The sequence below is a fragment of the Labrus mixtus genome, chromosome 13, assembly GCF_963584025.1.
Source record: "Labrus mixtus chromosome 13, fLabMix1.1, whole genome shotgun sequence".
Classification (NCBI taxonomy): domain Eukaryota; kingdom Metazoa; phylum Chordata; class Actinopteri; order Labriformes; family Labridae; genus Labrus; species Labrus mixtus.
The window spans coordinates 6,945,569-6,960,338 of NC_083624.1; the positions used below are offsets into that span (position 1 = coordinate 6,945,569).

The following is a 14,770-nucleotide window of genomic DNA, read 5'->3' on the forward strand; positions in this document are numbered from 1 at the left end:
GAGAACAGATCTGTGTTCTCCTCATCATGGAGTCGGTTGGAGGGCTTGGGTTCAGTGGTTGTGCCCTCCAACATTCAGGAATGTCTGCTCGTCTTAATTGTGCCTTAAAGAGGACAGAGAAAACTGCAGACAGAGAAAAGAAAAGTGAGACAGAGAGCAACAGGTGAATGAGGGGATCATTTAGCAGTTTTTAGCCAACAGCAGCTGTGATTTACCCGAGTGGTGCTGACAATATGCAAGTGTGCTCCCCCGTTGCATTAGCATGCCTTAGCGAATTGTAAAAGAAAATAAATGATGTTAATCCCGTATCATGAGCTCCCATTGCTGTGAGCCAGCAGGTTTCACCATAATGAAACACACATGTGCTCCATTCTAAGAGTCAATATCCCTTTTTCCTCTGTTTGTCTTATGACACTAATCTGATCCGAGGTCAGGTGTTTCTGAAGCTAATCTGTGGCAGAACAGGAAGTAATCCTGTGAAAGAAAAACAATTATTGAAGCAGAAGTGGAGAGGTGAGATCTAGTGACGTAAGAGAGCAGGGATGTGAAATGACGTACCCTAGCAGGTAACACTTTATATTAAGGTGCTTGTAATAAGCATTAATAACAGGTAATAAGTCACTTATAAGACCTTATTAGGTTCTCACAAATAAGACTATATAAGTATTATTATAGGCATAATTAAAACATTTATTATGTCTTATTAGACACTTAAAGGCTCTTTTTAGAAACTTATTAACACTTTATATACCGTCATAAACATTAATAAGATGTTTATTAACATTAATGAGACTTCATGAGTGTTAATTAAACTATAAATTAATTTATAATTGGCTTGTAAGATATTAATTAACACAAAGAAACTTGTTTATAGACCACTTATCAACGTTCATAAGATGTTCATTGACATTGATAAGACTGAAGACTGACATTGAATGAAGTCTTATTAATGTTAATAAACATCTTATTAATGTTTATGACGGTATATAAAGTGTTAATAAGTTTCTAATAAGAGCCTATAAGTGTCTAATAAGACATAATAAATGTGTTAATTATGCCTATATTAACACTTAATAGTCTTATTTGTGTCAATAAGAATCTAATAAGCTCTTATAAGTGACTTATTACCTCTTATTAATGCTTATTACAAGCACATAAAGTGTTACCCTCTAGCGGACCACACATGTGTTATAAACTGCAAATAAATGAGAACAAGTGCACTATGGGAGAGTGGGGGGCACTCAGAGCCAAAGGTCCAGAGGTTTCCCATGGTTTTAGAGCCACATGTTGAGTCAGTCATCAGGTATGTTGGAAACAGTGTGTCAGAAGACAGACAGGATAATGAGCTAGAGAAAATGTAGAATAAAGAATGGCTTATGTACGAGATGTCAGCGGGAACAGATCGTGATGAATGGGCGTGGAGAAATGAAATTTGTTGTTGTGTGAGAACACAAAACAGGGCCGAGAAATGTGTTGTGGGCAGTGTAGCTGTTCAATCTCTTAACAGGCCCATCCAAAGCCCTGACAGGCTTTTGGCTTGTCGCCTCGCACGTGAGTCTGGAAACAGCTGGATGAGTGAGGGAAAAAAAAAGAGGAGAGCAGCAATGGAAGACAGAGCCAAGGCGGTACAGGCCAGTTCCCAGGCTCCGGCCTCTGGAGACCAGAGGAGAGGAAACGGGGGGAGTGGGTGGACTGAGAACAGCTGCATTGATGTCCTTCTGCCTCCATAGTAATACAAAGCTGATAAGTGTCTCTTTATAAGAATAAAAGTCATCTTCAGTGGGCCTTGAATATGTACAGCTAAATATCAAAATCAGTCAAAACATCAGCAGTGAGCAGGAGGAGGTAAACATTTTAGTTAGTTCTTAAAGGGCAATACTCTACCATTTGTTAAGTGGTGGCAGAGTGTAGCTTACTGCTATTCCAAGGTCTTTCTTTTTCATAATTTAAAATCTGTTTAAAATCTGTCAGCATCCCAAACATCCAATGTTTCAGGATGCTAATGTTTGTTTTGTTGCTAGTCAGAGCCCCAAAGACACCAAAAGTGTGAGCAACGACTGCAGGCATTTTATTTTATCCCATATAACTCACTCAAACAGTTAGATTCAAGGTTACTATTTGGTTAAAAGTTCCTTTAAAGCTGCTTTAAGTCTTGGGTCAAATATGTATGTCTGATGAAGTGTGTTACATGTGATATTCCATGAAATGCTATTTCATTGGAGCAGCTTCTGGTGTGCAGACTCAGTGCTTTTTCTATCTTTGGATATTTTTTGTCCAGCACCCAGTTTTTTTTTTTTTTCAAATATGTAGCTATGTGAACAGAGTTGCTTGTCAAGGAACAAATGCAAAAAATCATGACCCAACTCTGTTTTTAGCTATACGTAGTAGGGGTGCAGAAATGCAAAATGTTCTCTAATCGATTACTCTTCCCATTGTTAAAGCGAGTACTCGAGTAATCGGTTTGTAGTTCTTTTTTTTTCTGTGATTCTTTTCCCCCACATGAGGCCCCGCCCCCAACTATGACGCGATGCCGACTGTATCTATTCATTAATTTGAATCTTTAGGATTTTAATAATTGTTAGTAATAGGCCTTTGTATTAACGTTCAAATTAGGACATTTCTTCAACTCAGACTTCAACAGACAGCAAACCTCAAATAAAAATTCACACAGACATATCTTATGACCGTTTTAACACTTTATTATAATTAGAGCAGTGAGTGTGGCGAGCGGACATGCAGACATCCATGCGCACTCATCGCACGTTGAAGCTGTTTTGACAGCAACATTCTGTTAACAAAGACTACAGTCTAGCTAATTAGCTACGCATTACCGGCCAACTATATCTCGTACTTGACTGAATTATAAAAAATTTAATTTTTAATTTAAAAAAAAAAATAAAGTTACACTTTATTTTGTACAACAAACAGCAGGTGTTCAAGTGAGCAAACTAAGACGAGCATTTAGCAGCTGAAAGCTAATTGACCTCAGGAAACAGTAGAATCTGAGACACATAAGATGGCCAGGAATGCAGCTTTAAACTGTTTATAATGTTTGCTTCCTAACTCCTGGTTGTTTGAATCAGCTATTTTTTTTGCTAACTATTTTACATTTAACTTAAAACGGGTTTCACAGGATTTTTTATTTGATTTATTTTTTTATTTTGAAAGGATCAGTCCTGAACCTGAGTTAGCCATCTGTAAGCCCCCGGGGTGGGAGACCGTCTCTGTTAAGGAACAAAATCTGAGATAAGAGCTTGTTCTGCTGCCCCCAAGTGGCCCCCCAAAACAAGTATCTGGTTGCATGTTTAAGATGCCATGGAGTGCAGAAAGCTGGTGAAGTCTTGATTTATATCTTTACTCCTGTTGTTTTTTTTTTGTACCATTCTGACCTGTAAATCCTCATCTGTGGACTGGATCAGCAGGTGTGCATGAAACCCTGTAGAGGTCTGTCCACTGCTCGCTGTGATAATTTACAGCATCAGTGGGATGTCTATGAGGTCATCTGGCAGAGGCAGGGCCCTTACATGCTTTAAAAAACAAAGAGGTTGTAACACGCTGTACACATGTGATGGATAACATTACATGACCCCTCAGCAGGTGTCTGTTGGACTGTCGAGCTTGAAAACACTCATTTTTAAAAAATGTCCTTTAACTTGTCAAATAAAGATTTTTTTTATGTTTTAACTTCCAATTGGCTAATTATATTTTTTTTTTCTGTTTTTTCATCCTCAGGGTTGCGGGGCATCTTGTGGAAAATGTGACTGCAGTGGTGTTAAAGGAGCAAAGGTGAGATTTTTCATTTGCACTCATTTCACTGTCAACCAATCCCTATGCGGGCTATATCACATCGGGGCCTCCATATAAGTGTAGTGGTAATGAAAAAGTGAGGCTTTTGTAAGTTCATGGCAGGACAAAAAACGGAACTTTTTATGTCCTGAGTATTGGGGTCAGCTCGGTGAAAAAGGCTGGAGCTCGTCCTGTGTAAGGGAGCAGAGTATCAGTCACGGTGCAGAGACCAGGACGGGAACAAAGATCAGTTTGAATTAGAGCATATCCACACACACACACACACACACACACACACACACACACACACACACACACACACACACACACATACACACACACACATGCACACACAGCTGGACTGAAGGTCTTTTTCCCATCAGCCGGAGGAGGGCTCAGAAATACAGATGTACAAGTGAACTGGATATCGGCCCTTGAGCTGTCAGCACTTTAGCATGAGGGTCAATCGCTGAGTTGAAACATGACAAGTATGTAATGATTAGAAATAAACAAAGCTACATATTTAAACTGATTTTTCGTGCAGATTTTGCCTCACTGTTGGTGTGAAAATCTCGCTATAAAAAAAACAAATCTAGCTCTAATTGTATCCTACTAAGAAGTATTTATAAGAGCCTGATTTATCTTAGGCTGCATTCACACTGCACGCCTTAATGCCATGTTCTGATTTGTTTCGTTTGGCTGTTCACACTTCTTTTTTAACTATGGCCTGTAACAGACTCTTGTGGTAATCCACATGTTATTTGAAAATATCAGATTCCATGTGACTTGTGCTTTTCACACTGTCATAAAAAAAAATCAGAGCTGAGTTACAAAGGAACAAAAAACTGACTTTTGTCTGCAGTGTTAATGCAGCCTTATTGACTCTGAAAAACATATAATATACATATTTTCTGTATATTTTCTGTGGTTTGTTACTGAACACCGACCGGTATAAACTAGAATGATTATGGTTTTAAAGTTGCTTTAAAAGGGGATATTCAGGGAGTTAAGAGATAAAATAAACATATTTCACAGTTATTATTGTTATTGCACATGAATTATGGATTATGTATACCGTGCTGTACTGTATATATCTACAACACTTCAGAGCTCCTGAGAGGGACTCATCATAATCAGCTTATTTTCATTTCTGGCGCCCCCCTGTGGACAAAATATATCTTTGCTGATCTTGTCCAATACATGTATAAGTATTGATTTCTAATAAAAAAAATCTCATCCTGCTGTCTTTTAACATTTAAATGTATCAATCACTACTAATCCTTGTTTTAAAATAAAATCCTGATTTATTTTGGTTTTTTTTTTTGTGCCTTTAATGTAGAGACAGGACAGTGGATAGAGTTGGAAATCAGGGAGAGAGAGTAGGTAATGCAGCCACAGGTGGGATTTGAACCTGGGCCGCCCACTTGGAGGACCAAAGCCTCCACACATGGGGGCGCGCACACTAACCACTGCGCCACCAGCGCCCCATAAAATGCTGTTTTTATGCTTCTTTTGTTGCCTCGTCAGACACCTTACTGCAGGCATACAAAGATAACTAAACAGAAAAAAACAATCTTGTTGCTGATGGTCACAATTCATTTTCTAGGTCATCATTTAAAATATTTAGTCTGATTCAAAGCCAGGGAAAAACTTCTTACAGGAGCTTTATTATTAAAACAAAGGTAAATAATCACTGGTCTGTAACACACAAGAAATCTGAACCAATATTAAAGGGTTAAAGGAAGGCGACTTTGTTTTATTTTGAAAGCTGGAAGCTGCTGTTAGCTGTGGATTTATTTTTCACTTCCAGTCCTGCTGTTTCAGTGTACATGTGTATTATTGGCTCGGTGATATCAGACGACTGCAGGGTGTTATCTCTCCTCTAAGTGAAACAGTCTGTCCTTTTTATGGCTCATACAGCACCAGTAGCCAAACACTGAGCCCACTCGACAACAACACATGCACTGACTGTGTTCCGTGGAGCCCGGCCAAGTCCACTGTGGACTCAAATAAACACCTCTGGTTTTATTGAAAGAAGCTGAAAAACTCCAAACAGCCTTCTGAAAAAAAAAAATCTCCTGTGAGCTTTATTTCCAATGATATCATTTTCCTGATGTCCAACTACAGGAGTTGCCGCGGTAACCCAGTGAAAAATTCCCACGGTTCAAGATGCAGTGTTTGTCCCGGCTGATGGGAGTCAGGTGTTTTGTGGTCAGGGACAGGAAATCAGTCCAACAATGTTCAATATGGTTTCATTTAGTGGATTGCTTAGTTTAACACGTCACTCACTCTTTGGCAGCTCAGCATGAAGAGACCTTGAGCAGGACTCCCCCTGTACAGAGCAGTGCTGCCATCTGGTGGCCAATCGGGTCAATAACATGATAGGAATATATCAATCAATCTTTATTTGTATAGCGTCAATTCATAACAAGTGTTACCTTGAGACACTTTACAAAAAGCAGGTAAAAGACCTTACTCAATCACAGAGCTGACATATAGAGACTGAAAACCAGACACACTCACATTCACACCTACGGGCAATTTAGAGTCTCCAATTAACCTAACGAGCATGTCTTTGGACTGTGGGAGGAAGCCGGAGAGAACTTCATGTCTTACAGACCAATTCAATCAAAATATATTTCACAATTTTGTATTTGTATAATTTTATCATAAAAAAAAAATATTTATTTCCTAGTCATCCTGATGCTTTGTGGTTCACAGGGTGAGCGTGGGTTTCCTGGTCTTCAAGGAAATATGGGATTCCCAGGGATGCAGGGACCTGAGGGGCCTCCTGGGGGGATGGGCTTCAAGGTAAGCAAACTGTCACACACACTGATATAACAATGAAACCTTAAATAATGTTCAGTTTACCTTTTTTTTTTTAGCCCTGTCTAAAGGTGTAACTTATAGAGACTTACGAAGACTCTTATCTATTGTCATGTATTTCTTTTAGGGGGACCTGGGTGAACCTGGGGCCACGGGGATAAAAGGAGTGCGGGTAAGGATATAACCACCTTGATATCCTTAACACTATGATACAGCATGATATTAATGGAATGACATGACATAAAACAGACTTCTATTGCCCTCAATGAGACTTTTTCCTGGTTAAATAAAAAAATAAAATAAATAAAACATTGCACTAAGGTGTTGTTTGTGTTATGAGACAGTAATGCTGATGTGGTTTTGATCTTGCAGGGTCCTCCAGGTCTGCCAGGTTTTCCAGGAAACCCAGGACTGCCAGTAAGTTCCTTGAATCCTCATGTTGCTTATAGATTCACCACATATCCAGTGTTTCCCCTAGCATTATATTAGGGGGGCGGCCTGCCCCCCCCTAGAAGGGCAAGTTAATAAATTATTCTAATTATTTTTTTACAGATTTATTTTTGGGCTTTTTGTGTCTTTATTGTAGAAATAGGATAGTGGATAGAGTCGGACATCAGGGAAAGAAGTCATTTAAGGATACCTTTCCGATAGAACAGGACAGCTGTCATTAAAAGTGAACACCAAGATTCCTTCAAGTGTCGGCGTCCATCTGCCCCCCCCCCCCAAAAAAAAAAGCTGTAAACCTTGGGCAAACACTGCATATCAATTACCCTGGTTTAACCTTGTAAATAAGCGATAAAGATTACTTTTTTTTAAGGTTGCATTTAAAGTTTGGATCATTGTTGTGGGTCGGATTCTGGGAGGACTTTCAAGGTGTCAAATAACATTTTTGTGCAACCTCCACTCTCAGGGTATCAATGGAAACGATGGCCCACCAGGTCTACCAGGAATCCCAGGATGCAATGGGACTAAAGTAAGCTTGAACTTTGTTGTCTTTGGATTTGGGCCTGCTCCTTGTTATTTTTTCTGTTTGGGTTTTTCTAACTGTGTCGTGTGTTTGTTTCAGGGAGACAGAGGAAGAGATGGTATTCCAGGTTTTTCTGGGATTCAAGGACCTCCTGTAAGAAACCATGAAGCACATGACACCGCTGTCCTGTTTAAGACAAATAAAGAAAACCATCATGATTTGAATTTTAAACTGATAGGCCTTTCCTTTTATTTGAATCTGTATGGTCAGATTTGAGCATCTTATAAACCTGCTGTTAAAGTTTAAATATGTTAAATATGTTGTCCTCTCTTTTTAGGGCATCCCTGGAGTTCCTGGATTGAAGGTCTGTAGACATTTATTAAGCCTTATCTAACATCTTAACTGATGTCAAACATTACCAGTATGACTTTAGACTGTATTTAAGATTTGAATGTGCCGCCATCATATCATTCATTGCTTGATCTTTGTTTCTTGTAGCCATATATGACCATAGCTGGATGGCGGGGTTTAGCTGGACAGGAGAAACGGGCTATCAGCATGTAGCCTGCTAGCTTGATTAGCAAAGTGCATCCTAGCGATTTAACTTATCCATGTTATTTGAGATGATAATTTGAGCTATTGGTTAAATGATTTCATTGATAAAATATGAATCTAAAAGCATCTAAAATATATTCATAGATGCTTTACAAAGTATGAATAAGGGATTATAATCTTTAGTTCCAACTTTATAATAACCATCCAAATAATGTTAATAGACACTTTATAAAATATTATATATATATATACATATATATGAATATATGAACAAATATCTGGTCCATGTGACTCTGTAATGTTTATAGATGTTTTATAAACCATCTCTTAAAGGTTCATAAATCATTTGGTCACCATTAACAAACACTTCATAAATTATAGCATTACAAATCATTAGCAAACATTATTAAGTATAATTTAATTGTTTGTTAACAGTAAATAACTATTAACTAATGGTTAATTAACTATCTATTTACCCTTATTTACCCTTTATAGATGATGGTTATTATTAAGTCTTTTTTAATACAACTGAACACAAAACAAGACAGTTTTGAGGTAGTGACTTTTCAGTTTCAAGCTAGCCCTTCATTCTCGTCTATTTTACTTAACTGGACCTATATTTACAAAAAGGACTTTATGCTGCTTTGAAATAGACTTGAAATTAACCATTAAGACCAAAGACTCTAATGAAAAGTGTTTTCTGACGTTACATACAAGCACAAAGGGGGCTCACTTTATTATCTGGTTTAAAACTGTCTTCTTCTATATACAGATGCACATATATACACATTTATAAAATAAGGGGGGAAAAGGTAAAATATACTAATACAAAATAAAAAAAATAAAAACTTTAATTACAAAATGTTGCAAAATTATTACTGTCCGTATTAAATAAAAATAACCAAAGGGAGTACATTGCCATAGATGATTTGTTAATCACAAATATTCTTCCCTAGAACAATTTCTGCAAAAACGACCACAATTACAGACATTACCAACTCTTTACCAGCCGAGCTCAAAATATGTAAAAAAATATCTTTATCCTGAAGAAAATTAATATATAGGCCCCGGATATCGTCAAATAATTCTCATTTGTCTTTAAGTGTATATGTTAAAACTGTCTTCTTAATGTAAAGAGTGGTACGCCCTCTGCTGGTCATGAGGAAGAAAGCAGATTTAAGGCACTAGAGCATTGGCTTCCCTTTTAGACTTAAAGGCTACATCCACTTTTATATATATATATCATGATTATACCGTGACTAACAGAATGATGACACGTGTTGTACCAATTACCAAACCATTTTTAAAAATTGACTCCCACAGGGTGACCCTGGTGGAGTGATCGGGATTGTTCCTCTCAAAGGAGACAGAGGCTTCCCTGGCACACCTGGATTACCTGTATGTTGTTTTTTTATGTGTTTGTGTTGTGAACATGAAAACAGGTTTTTTTTTATTTATGTTTAATAAAAGCACAAACTTAAAATAAAAATAAAAAATCTTACTCTCTCAGGGATCAAATGGACTTCCTGGACCAACTGGACCACCGGGGACTCGTGGCTATCAAGGACCCAAAGTGAGTTTTAGTCTATAGTGATGGAGTCTTCTTAGACCCACTGATGAACTTAATCAACCCAGGAATATTGATAAACACATGATCATAAAATAATACTGTAATTTGTTCTGGAACGAGAATAAATCACTTCCTGTTTTCAGTTTGTTTTGACTGTTTTAATATCTCTGTTTTACAGGGTGATGCTGGCCTCCCCGGCCCTCCTGGAGAGAAGGTTTGACTAAAAACACTTACAAGATCTACAGTTGTTTAACTCTGACTTTACAAATGTCAGACATCTTTTAACTTGTTTGTCCTTCTACGATGACACTGAGTTTCTTTCTGACATTCCTGCAGGGTGACAAGTTAGCCTTTGTGAGTGAAAAGGGAGACAAGGTGAGAGTCTTTGTTTATATCTGCACAACACAACAGTGGGAGTACTTTACAGAACTAAAACCAAAATAAGGTTATATTTGTTGGACCTTGTGTTTTTTGGGTTAGAAATACTTGCATTTCAAATAAAGACTTCAAAATCAAGAAAACTGGACATACTTGGTTGTCACTCAATGATTTACTTACTAATGGTTTTACTTTTTTATTTTAATCGCTGTGAATTCTGCCCTCTTGCTGCAGGGCGACAGAGGGTTTCGAGGACCCCCTGGCCCACCTGGACGCCCACAGGAATTCGAAGTAGGCCCCACAGAGTACATGCCTGGACTACAGGTATTCACCCAGTCCTTATACAGTAACATATCCATCATGTCATGTATCATCAAAAACCTGGATTTATGTGTAAGAAAATATCTTCATGATCTTCCTTTAAATGTTGTTTTTTTTTAAAGGGAGAAAAAGGACCTCAAGGAGATAAAGGAGAACAGGTAAGTTTTATCTCCTCAATGTGGAGGTTTGTTGTGCAAATGTTTATTGTCAAGTTCTTCTTGTTTCAATAAACCTCCAATATCATTTGCAGGGTCAATGTAAGCCAGGTCAGACTGGGATTAAAGGTGAAATCGGGCCACCTGGACCACCGGTAAGTCTCTATATGGGATGGTCCAAATGGTTTGATAAACTAAGAAGCTCCGCTAAAGTGACTCTTACACTCTTTCTCTTACCTCCAGCAATTATTTTTACATTCAGCTGACAAGCCTGAATAAATGCTGTATTTCATTTTTCATTTTTTCTAACCAGTAAGAATGTTAAGTTAAATCCTTAATGTATAAATCTCTTCTTATTCTTATTTTTTATATTTTAAGTGTTTATCTACTATGTATCTATTCTTATATTGTTTTATTTGCTTTGATAACATGCTGCTGTAACACCACAATTTCACAGTAAAGTCAGTTCTTCGTCTTTTTACAATCATTCCAAGTGTGAATAAATCAATCAAGTTATTCTGACTTGTGTTATTGTAGGGTAAATCTGGAAAGGATGGAGAAGATGGGCTAAAGGTAACGATGACTCCCTCTGTTCCCTTTGGATTGACTGTTTCTCTAATGTGATCACATGTGTATAACTAGAGTTTGTAAAATTCTTTCAAACAGGGAGAAAAGGGCTTTTCTGGGTCTCCTGGCTATTCTGGTTCCCCGGTAAATAATGCACCTTTTTTTTACTTTAGTCTGAACACATTTTAAACACTCTTCCTAAATAGCATTGTCTCTGAGGTGTAAACGTTAAGCATGATAAATTATCTGCTTTGTTTCAGGGTGAAAAAGGAGAAAGAGGACCACCAGGTTATGTAAGTGACCCCTCTCCACTGTCTCAAACTTCCATTCCATTTTTATTTCTCATCCGCTCACTGTTTTTAATGAGCTAAACCCTACCAGCACATTTTCATTCAGTTAAAATGCAGCATGTTTAAAGGGAAGTCTGCTGATTTTCCTACAGAATTTTGTTTGAGTTAATAGTCTAAGTAAACTCCAATAAATTATCTCTCTTTAGTTAAAGTCTTTATATGTGATTTTTCACACTTAAATATAATAGAAATCAAGTATATCCTCTGAAAATAACTCTGTGAGTCATGACTGTCTACAATGGGTGTAACACCCGAGTCCCACTGTCTGTGATGTTTTCAGAGTTTTCAGAGTCCTATCTCCAGTTTGTTTACATCGCCCGGACGGCCGGCTGACTCCTCCCCTCGTGTATAAAAGTTGTTTAATTGAGGGACTAGAGAAAAGAAGAATAACATACTGTACTCACTGCTTAACTGTGTTTCTAGATCACGCTCATTTCAGGTAAATTTACATGCAGTGTGAAGATACGAGCATAATAAAGATCGCTAGCATTAGCATGCTAACACAACAATGCAGCGCGAGTTGTTTTGGTTTCATGCTGGTGCTCAAGGGTGACATCTGCTGGATCAAAAAATCACATATAAAGCCTTTAATAAAAGAGATAATTACACAATCTATAGCAGTGAGGGTGACATAAAAGGAGTGATAAAATAATCTTAATAACATTATTTGTCCCCGGTGCTGCTGTAATGGTAATGAGAAAGATAACAGTTAAAGGGTTTAGGAAGTGTTTTATCTGAGAATAAGTGGATCAGTGTATTGAACCGTATAAATTATATGAACGATGATTATGATTTTAGGGGGGTGGTGCACCCGGCCCTGCTGGTTCTCGTGGTCTCCCGGGGTTACAAGGAGAAAAAGGTAAAAATGAGGCTGAAACTTGCAAACAAAAGTTCAAACATCTGTGTGAACAGCTGCCCTGAGTTAGTTCAATCTTTAATCCATGTTTCCTTTATTCTTTTCTTCTTTTTTGTTTCTTGTTAATCCACAGGTTTTCCTGGTCCTCAGGGAGAAGCCGGCCCACCAGGTGAGAAAACACAGATTTCACCACGTCACAGGCTGCAATTAAAAACAAAGGAATAACACACTGACTGGCCGTCTTATTTTTGCCCATCAGGCCGCCACATCGAGGGGCCTCGAGGAGAGACGGGTCAGAAGGGAAGCACAGGAGAGAAAGGAGACAGGGGCGTAGAGGGAGAGTCTCTTGCCGGACCTCCAGGTCAACCTGGGGCCTCTGGACCTGCTGGACCCCCGGGACAACTGAGTACGTCTTCTTTTGAAATAGTAAAGATATGTATACAACGTATACTTCCATTAAAAGCTCAAGGCCATTAACCATTTGTTCACACACAGCTGAGGATACATGTGACATCCCGAAAGGAGCTCCTGGCCCCCCTGGACCTCCAGGGCTACAGGGGGAACTGGGACAGAAAGGTAAGAAACTCTTGATTTTTTTGCTGACTAATCGAGGTCATCACTGAATTAATCTATTCAGTTACTTCATAATATCAACAACATATAAAAAATTTATGTATGCTTTTGCTTCCAGGTGACATAGGAGATACCTGTGTTCAATGTGAAAGCAACGGCCCCCCTGGACTACCTGGCCCCCAGGGTCCTAAAGGAGATCAAGGTAAGTGAACAATTGATGAATTGGATGGACTTTGAATGAACGATGACACTTAATTTACAATGTCATAGTTTAAAAAACACGGGGATATAATTTATAGTTTGCCTTTTGATTGAGACTCTGCTATAATGTGAAGCTCACACTCTAAAAGATATATGTAACCTCTTCAATAGATGGTATCTTGTTCCACCATTTTTTATTGTGTTCCTGTGAGGCACTGACTTTTTCAGAGTCAGATATACAAATATGAACCCATTTATGGAGTAGCTTAAACTCACCATTCAATTGGCAGCGTGCACATTGACTACTGGTTGTGTTTCATATCTCATATCAGCATTATTGACACACACATAAAGGGAAGGTGCATGTTTGGCCAAGGAAGAACGTTACATTTATAGCGCCTCAGAATTTTTTTGTTATTGCAATTCCACAATTCATACTCATTCATTAAAAAATAAAAGTAGGCATATACTGCGGTGTATTCATGATCTTACCTTTACTTGTAAACAAAGTCCATTCGCCTATCCTTCTGGACTTTGTTGTAAAAGTCCTCATTATCTTCTTTTAGTTTAAAAAGTCTTCCATTATTTATCACTTCACGTTGTGATTGAAAGTTCAGTTTTGAGAAATCTTTAAGCTCAGATATAAAATCTTCCTCTTCCATTTTGCCTCACCTGCCTCCCCTGACCGCACATCTCTGCTGTGCTGAGTATTAAATATTGTTTTTTTTCTACCTTCCAGGGCCTCCTGGGCATTTCGGCGGCAAGGGAGAGAAGGGTCAATCTGGTTCACCTGGAACACCTGGAAGACCTGTAAGTAGAATAATATCCAAGATGCTTAGGGCCCATATCCTAGCAGAATATTTACACAGTTTGTAGTTTATTTATTATGTTATTTCAGTCTTCAGTGATCTTTTGTCTGTGTGCAGGGTTCTCATGGCACTCCTGGGTTGATGGGAGCTCCAGGTGCTGTCGGTGCGCCGGGGGACATTTTTGTAGCTCCCGGTCTGAAGGGGGACAAAGGTCTGCCTGGTCTTTCTGGCTCACCAGGAAGGTCAGGACTGGATGGACAGCCAGGGAGGGACGGCCCCCCGGGTTTCCCTGGCCTTAAAGGAGAACCTGTAAGTGTGTGTGTGTTTTGTAAGATATGTGCAAATGATCAGGATATCACTCATTGTGAAATTATTGAAGTGTTAATGGTTTGCTTTGACAGAAAGTTTTACCATTTAAACATAGATATCAGCATTTTTGCACAGCTTGTTGTTCTGCCCCTGTAAGAGCTCAAATGTTCTGAATATATTGTTACTTAATAGAAAAAATGGTGGAACATCCCTCTCTTTAATTCTGCTTTCAGGCCAAAGAGGGTGTCAGGGGTGAGCGTGGATTTCCTGGGGACCCCGGTCAAGCTGGGCACCCAGGAGAGAGCGGTCCACCTGGACTGCCAGGCTTTGGCCGAGCAGGAGAGTCCGGGGAGAAGGGCAGTCACGGCAGACCAGGCCTCCCTGGAGCTCCAGGAGTACCCGGTAGGCCTGATAGCTATGCAGGAAGATCCACAGATATCAAACACATTCGCACTCATAACGCAGTACAGTCAAAAAGAAGTAAAAATATACATAATCTTGAATGTAATCTAAACTCAGCAGATAAACACTTAGTTCATTGATAAAA

At 38.7% G+C, this 14,770-nt stretch overlaps 1 protein-coding gene across 1 annotated transcript in view; it reads left to right on the plus strand.

Annotated features, from left to right (window-relative positions):
• The window catches only part of col4a1 (collagen, type IV, alpha 1), a 46,621-nt gene that overhangs the window by 18,911 nt on the left and 12,940 nt on the right, over nucleotides 1–14,770 (plus strand). The window contains exons 2-26 of the mRNA XM_061053454.1: nucleotides 3,733–3,786; nucleotides 6,508–6,597; nucleotides 6,740–6,784; nucleotides 6,985–7,029; nucleotides 7,523–7,585; nucleotides 7,679–7,732; nucleotides 7,917–7,943; nucleotides 9,458–9,532; nucleotides 9,645–9,707; nucleotides 9,883–9,918; nucleotides 10,041–10,079; nucleotides 10,317–10,406; nucleotides 10,526–10,561; nucleotides 10,654–10,713; nucleotides 11,096–11,131; nucleotides 11,225–11,269; nucleotides 11,386–11,418; nucleotides 12,274–12,334; nucleotides 12,465–12,500; nucleotides 12,591–12,737; nucleotides 12,827–12,907; nucleotides 13,023–13,106; nucleotides 13,845–13,915; nucleotides 14,032–14,223; nucleotides 14,457–14,625. Of these exons, the coding sequence (XP_060909437.1) occupies nucleotides 3,733–3,786; nucleotides 6,508–6,597; nucleotides 6,740–6,784; nucleotides 6,985–7,029; nucleotides 7,523–7,585; nucleotides 7,679–7,732; nucleotides 7,917–7,943; nucleotides 9,458–9,532; nucleotides 9,645–9,707; nucleotides 9,883–9,918; nucleotides 10,041–10,079; nucleotides 10,317–10,406; nucleotides 10,526–10,561; nucleotides 10,654–10,713; nucleotides 11,096–11,131; nucleotides 11,225–11,269; nucleotides 11,386–11,418; nucleotides 12,274–12,334; nucleotides 12,465–12,500; nucleotides 12,591–12,737; nucleotides 12,827–12,907; nucleotides 13,023–13,106; nucleotides 13,845–13,915; nucleotides 14,032–14,223; nucleotides 14,457–14,625 (1,732 nt within the window). The remainder of the gene's footprint in view (nucleotides 1–3,732; nucleotides 3,787–6,507; nucleotides 6,598–6,739; nucleotides 6,785–6,984; nucleotides 7,030–7,522; nucleotides 7,586–7,678; nucleotides 7,733–7,916; nucleotides 7,944–9,457; nucleotides 9,533–9,644; nucleotides 9,708–9,882; nucleotides 9,919–10,040; nucleotides 10,080–10,316; nucleotides 10,407–10,525; nucleotides 10,562–10,653; nucleotides 10,714–11,095; nucleotides 11,132–11,224; nucleotides 11,270–11,385; nucleotides 11,419–12,273; nucleotides 12,335–12,464; nucleotides 12,501–12,590; nucleotides 12,738–12,826; nucleotides 12,908–13,022; nucleotides 13,107–13,844; nucleotides 13,916–14,031; nucleotides 14,224–14,456; nucleotides 14,626–14,770) is intronic.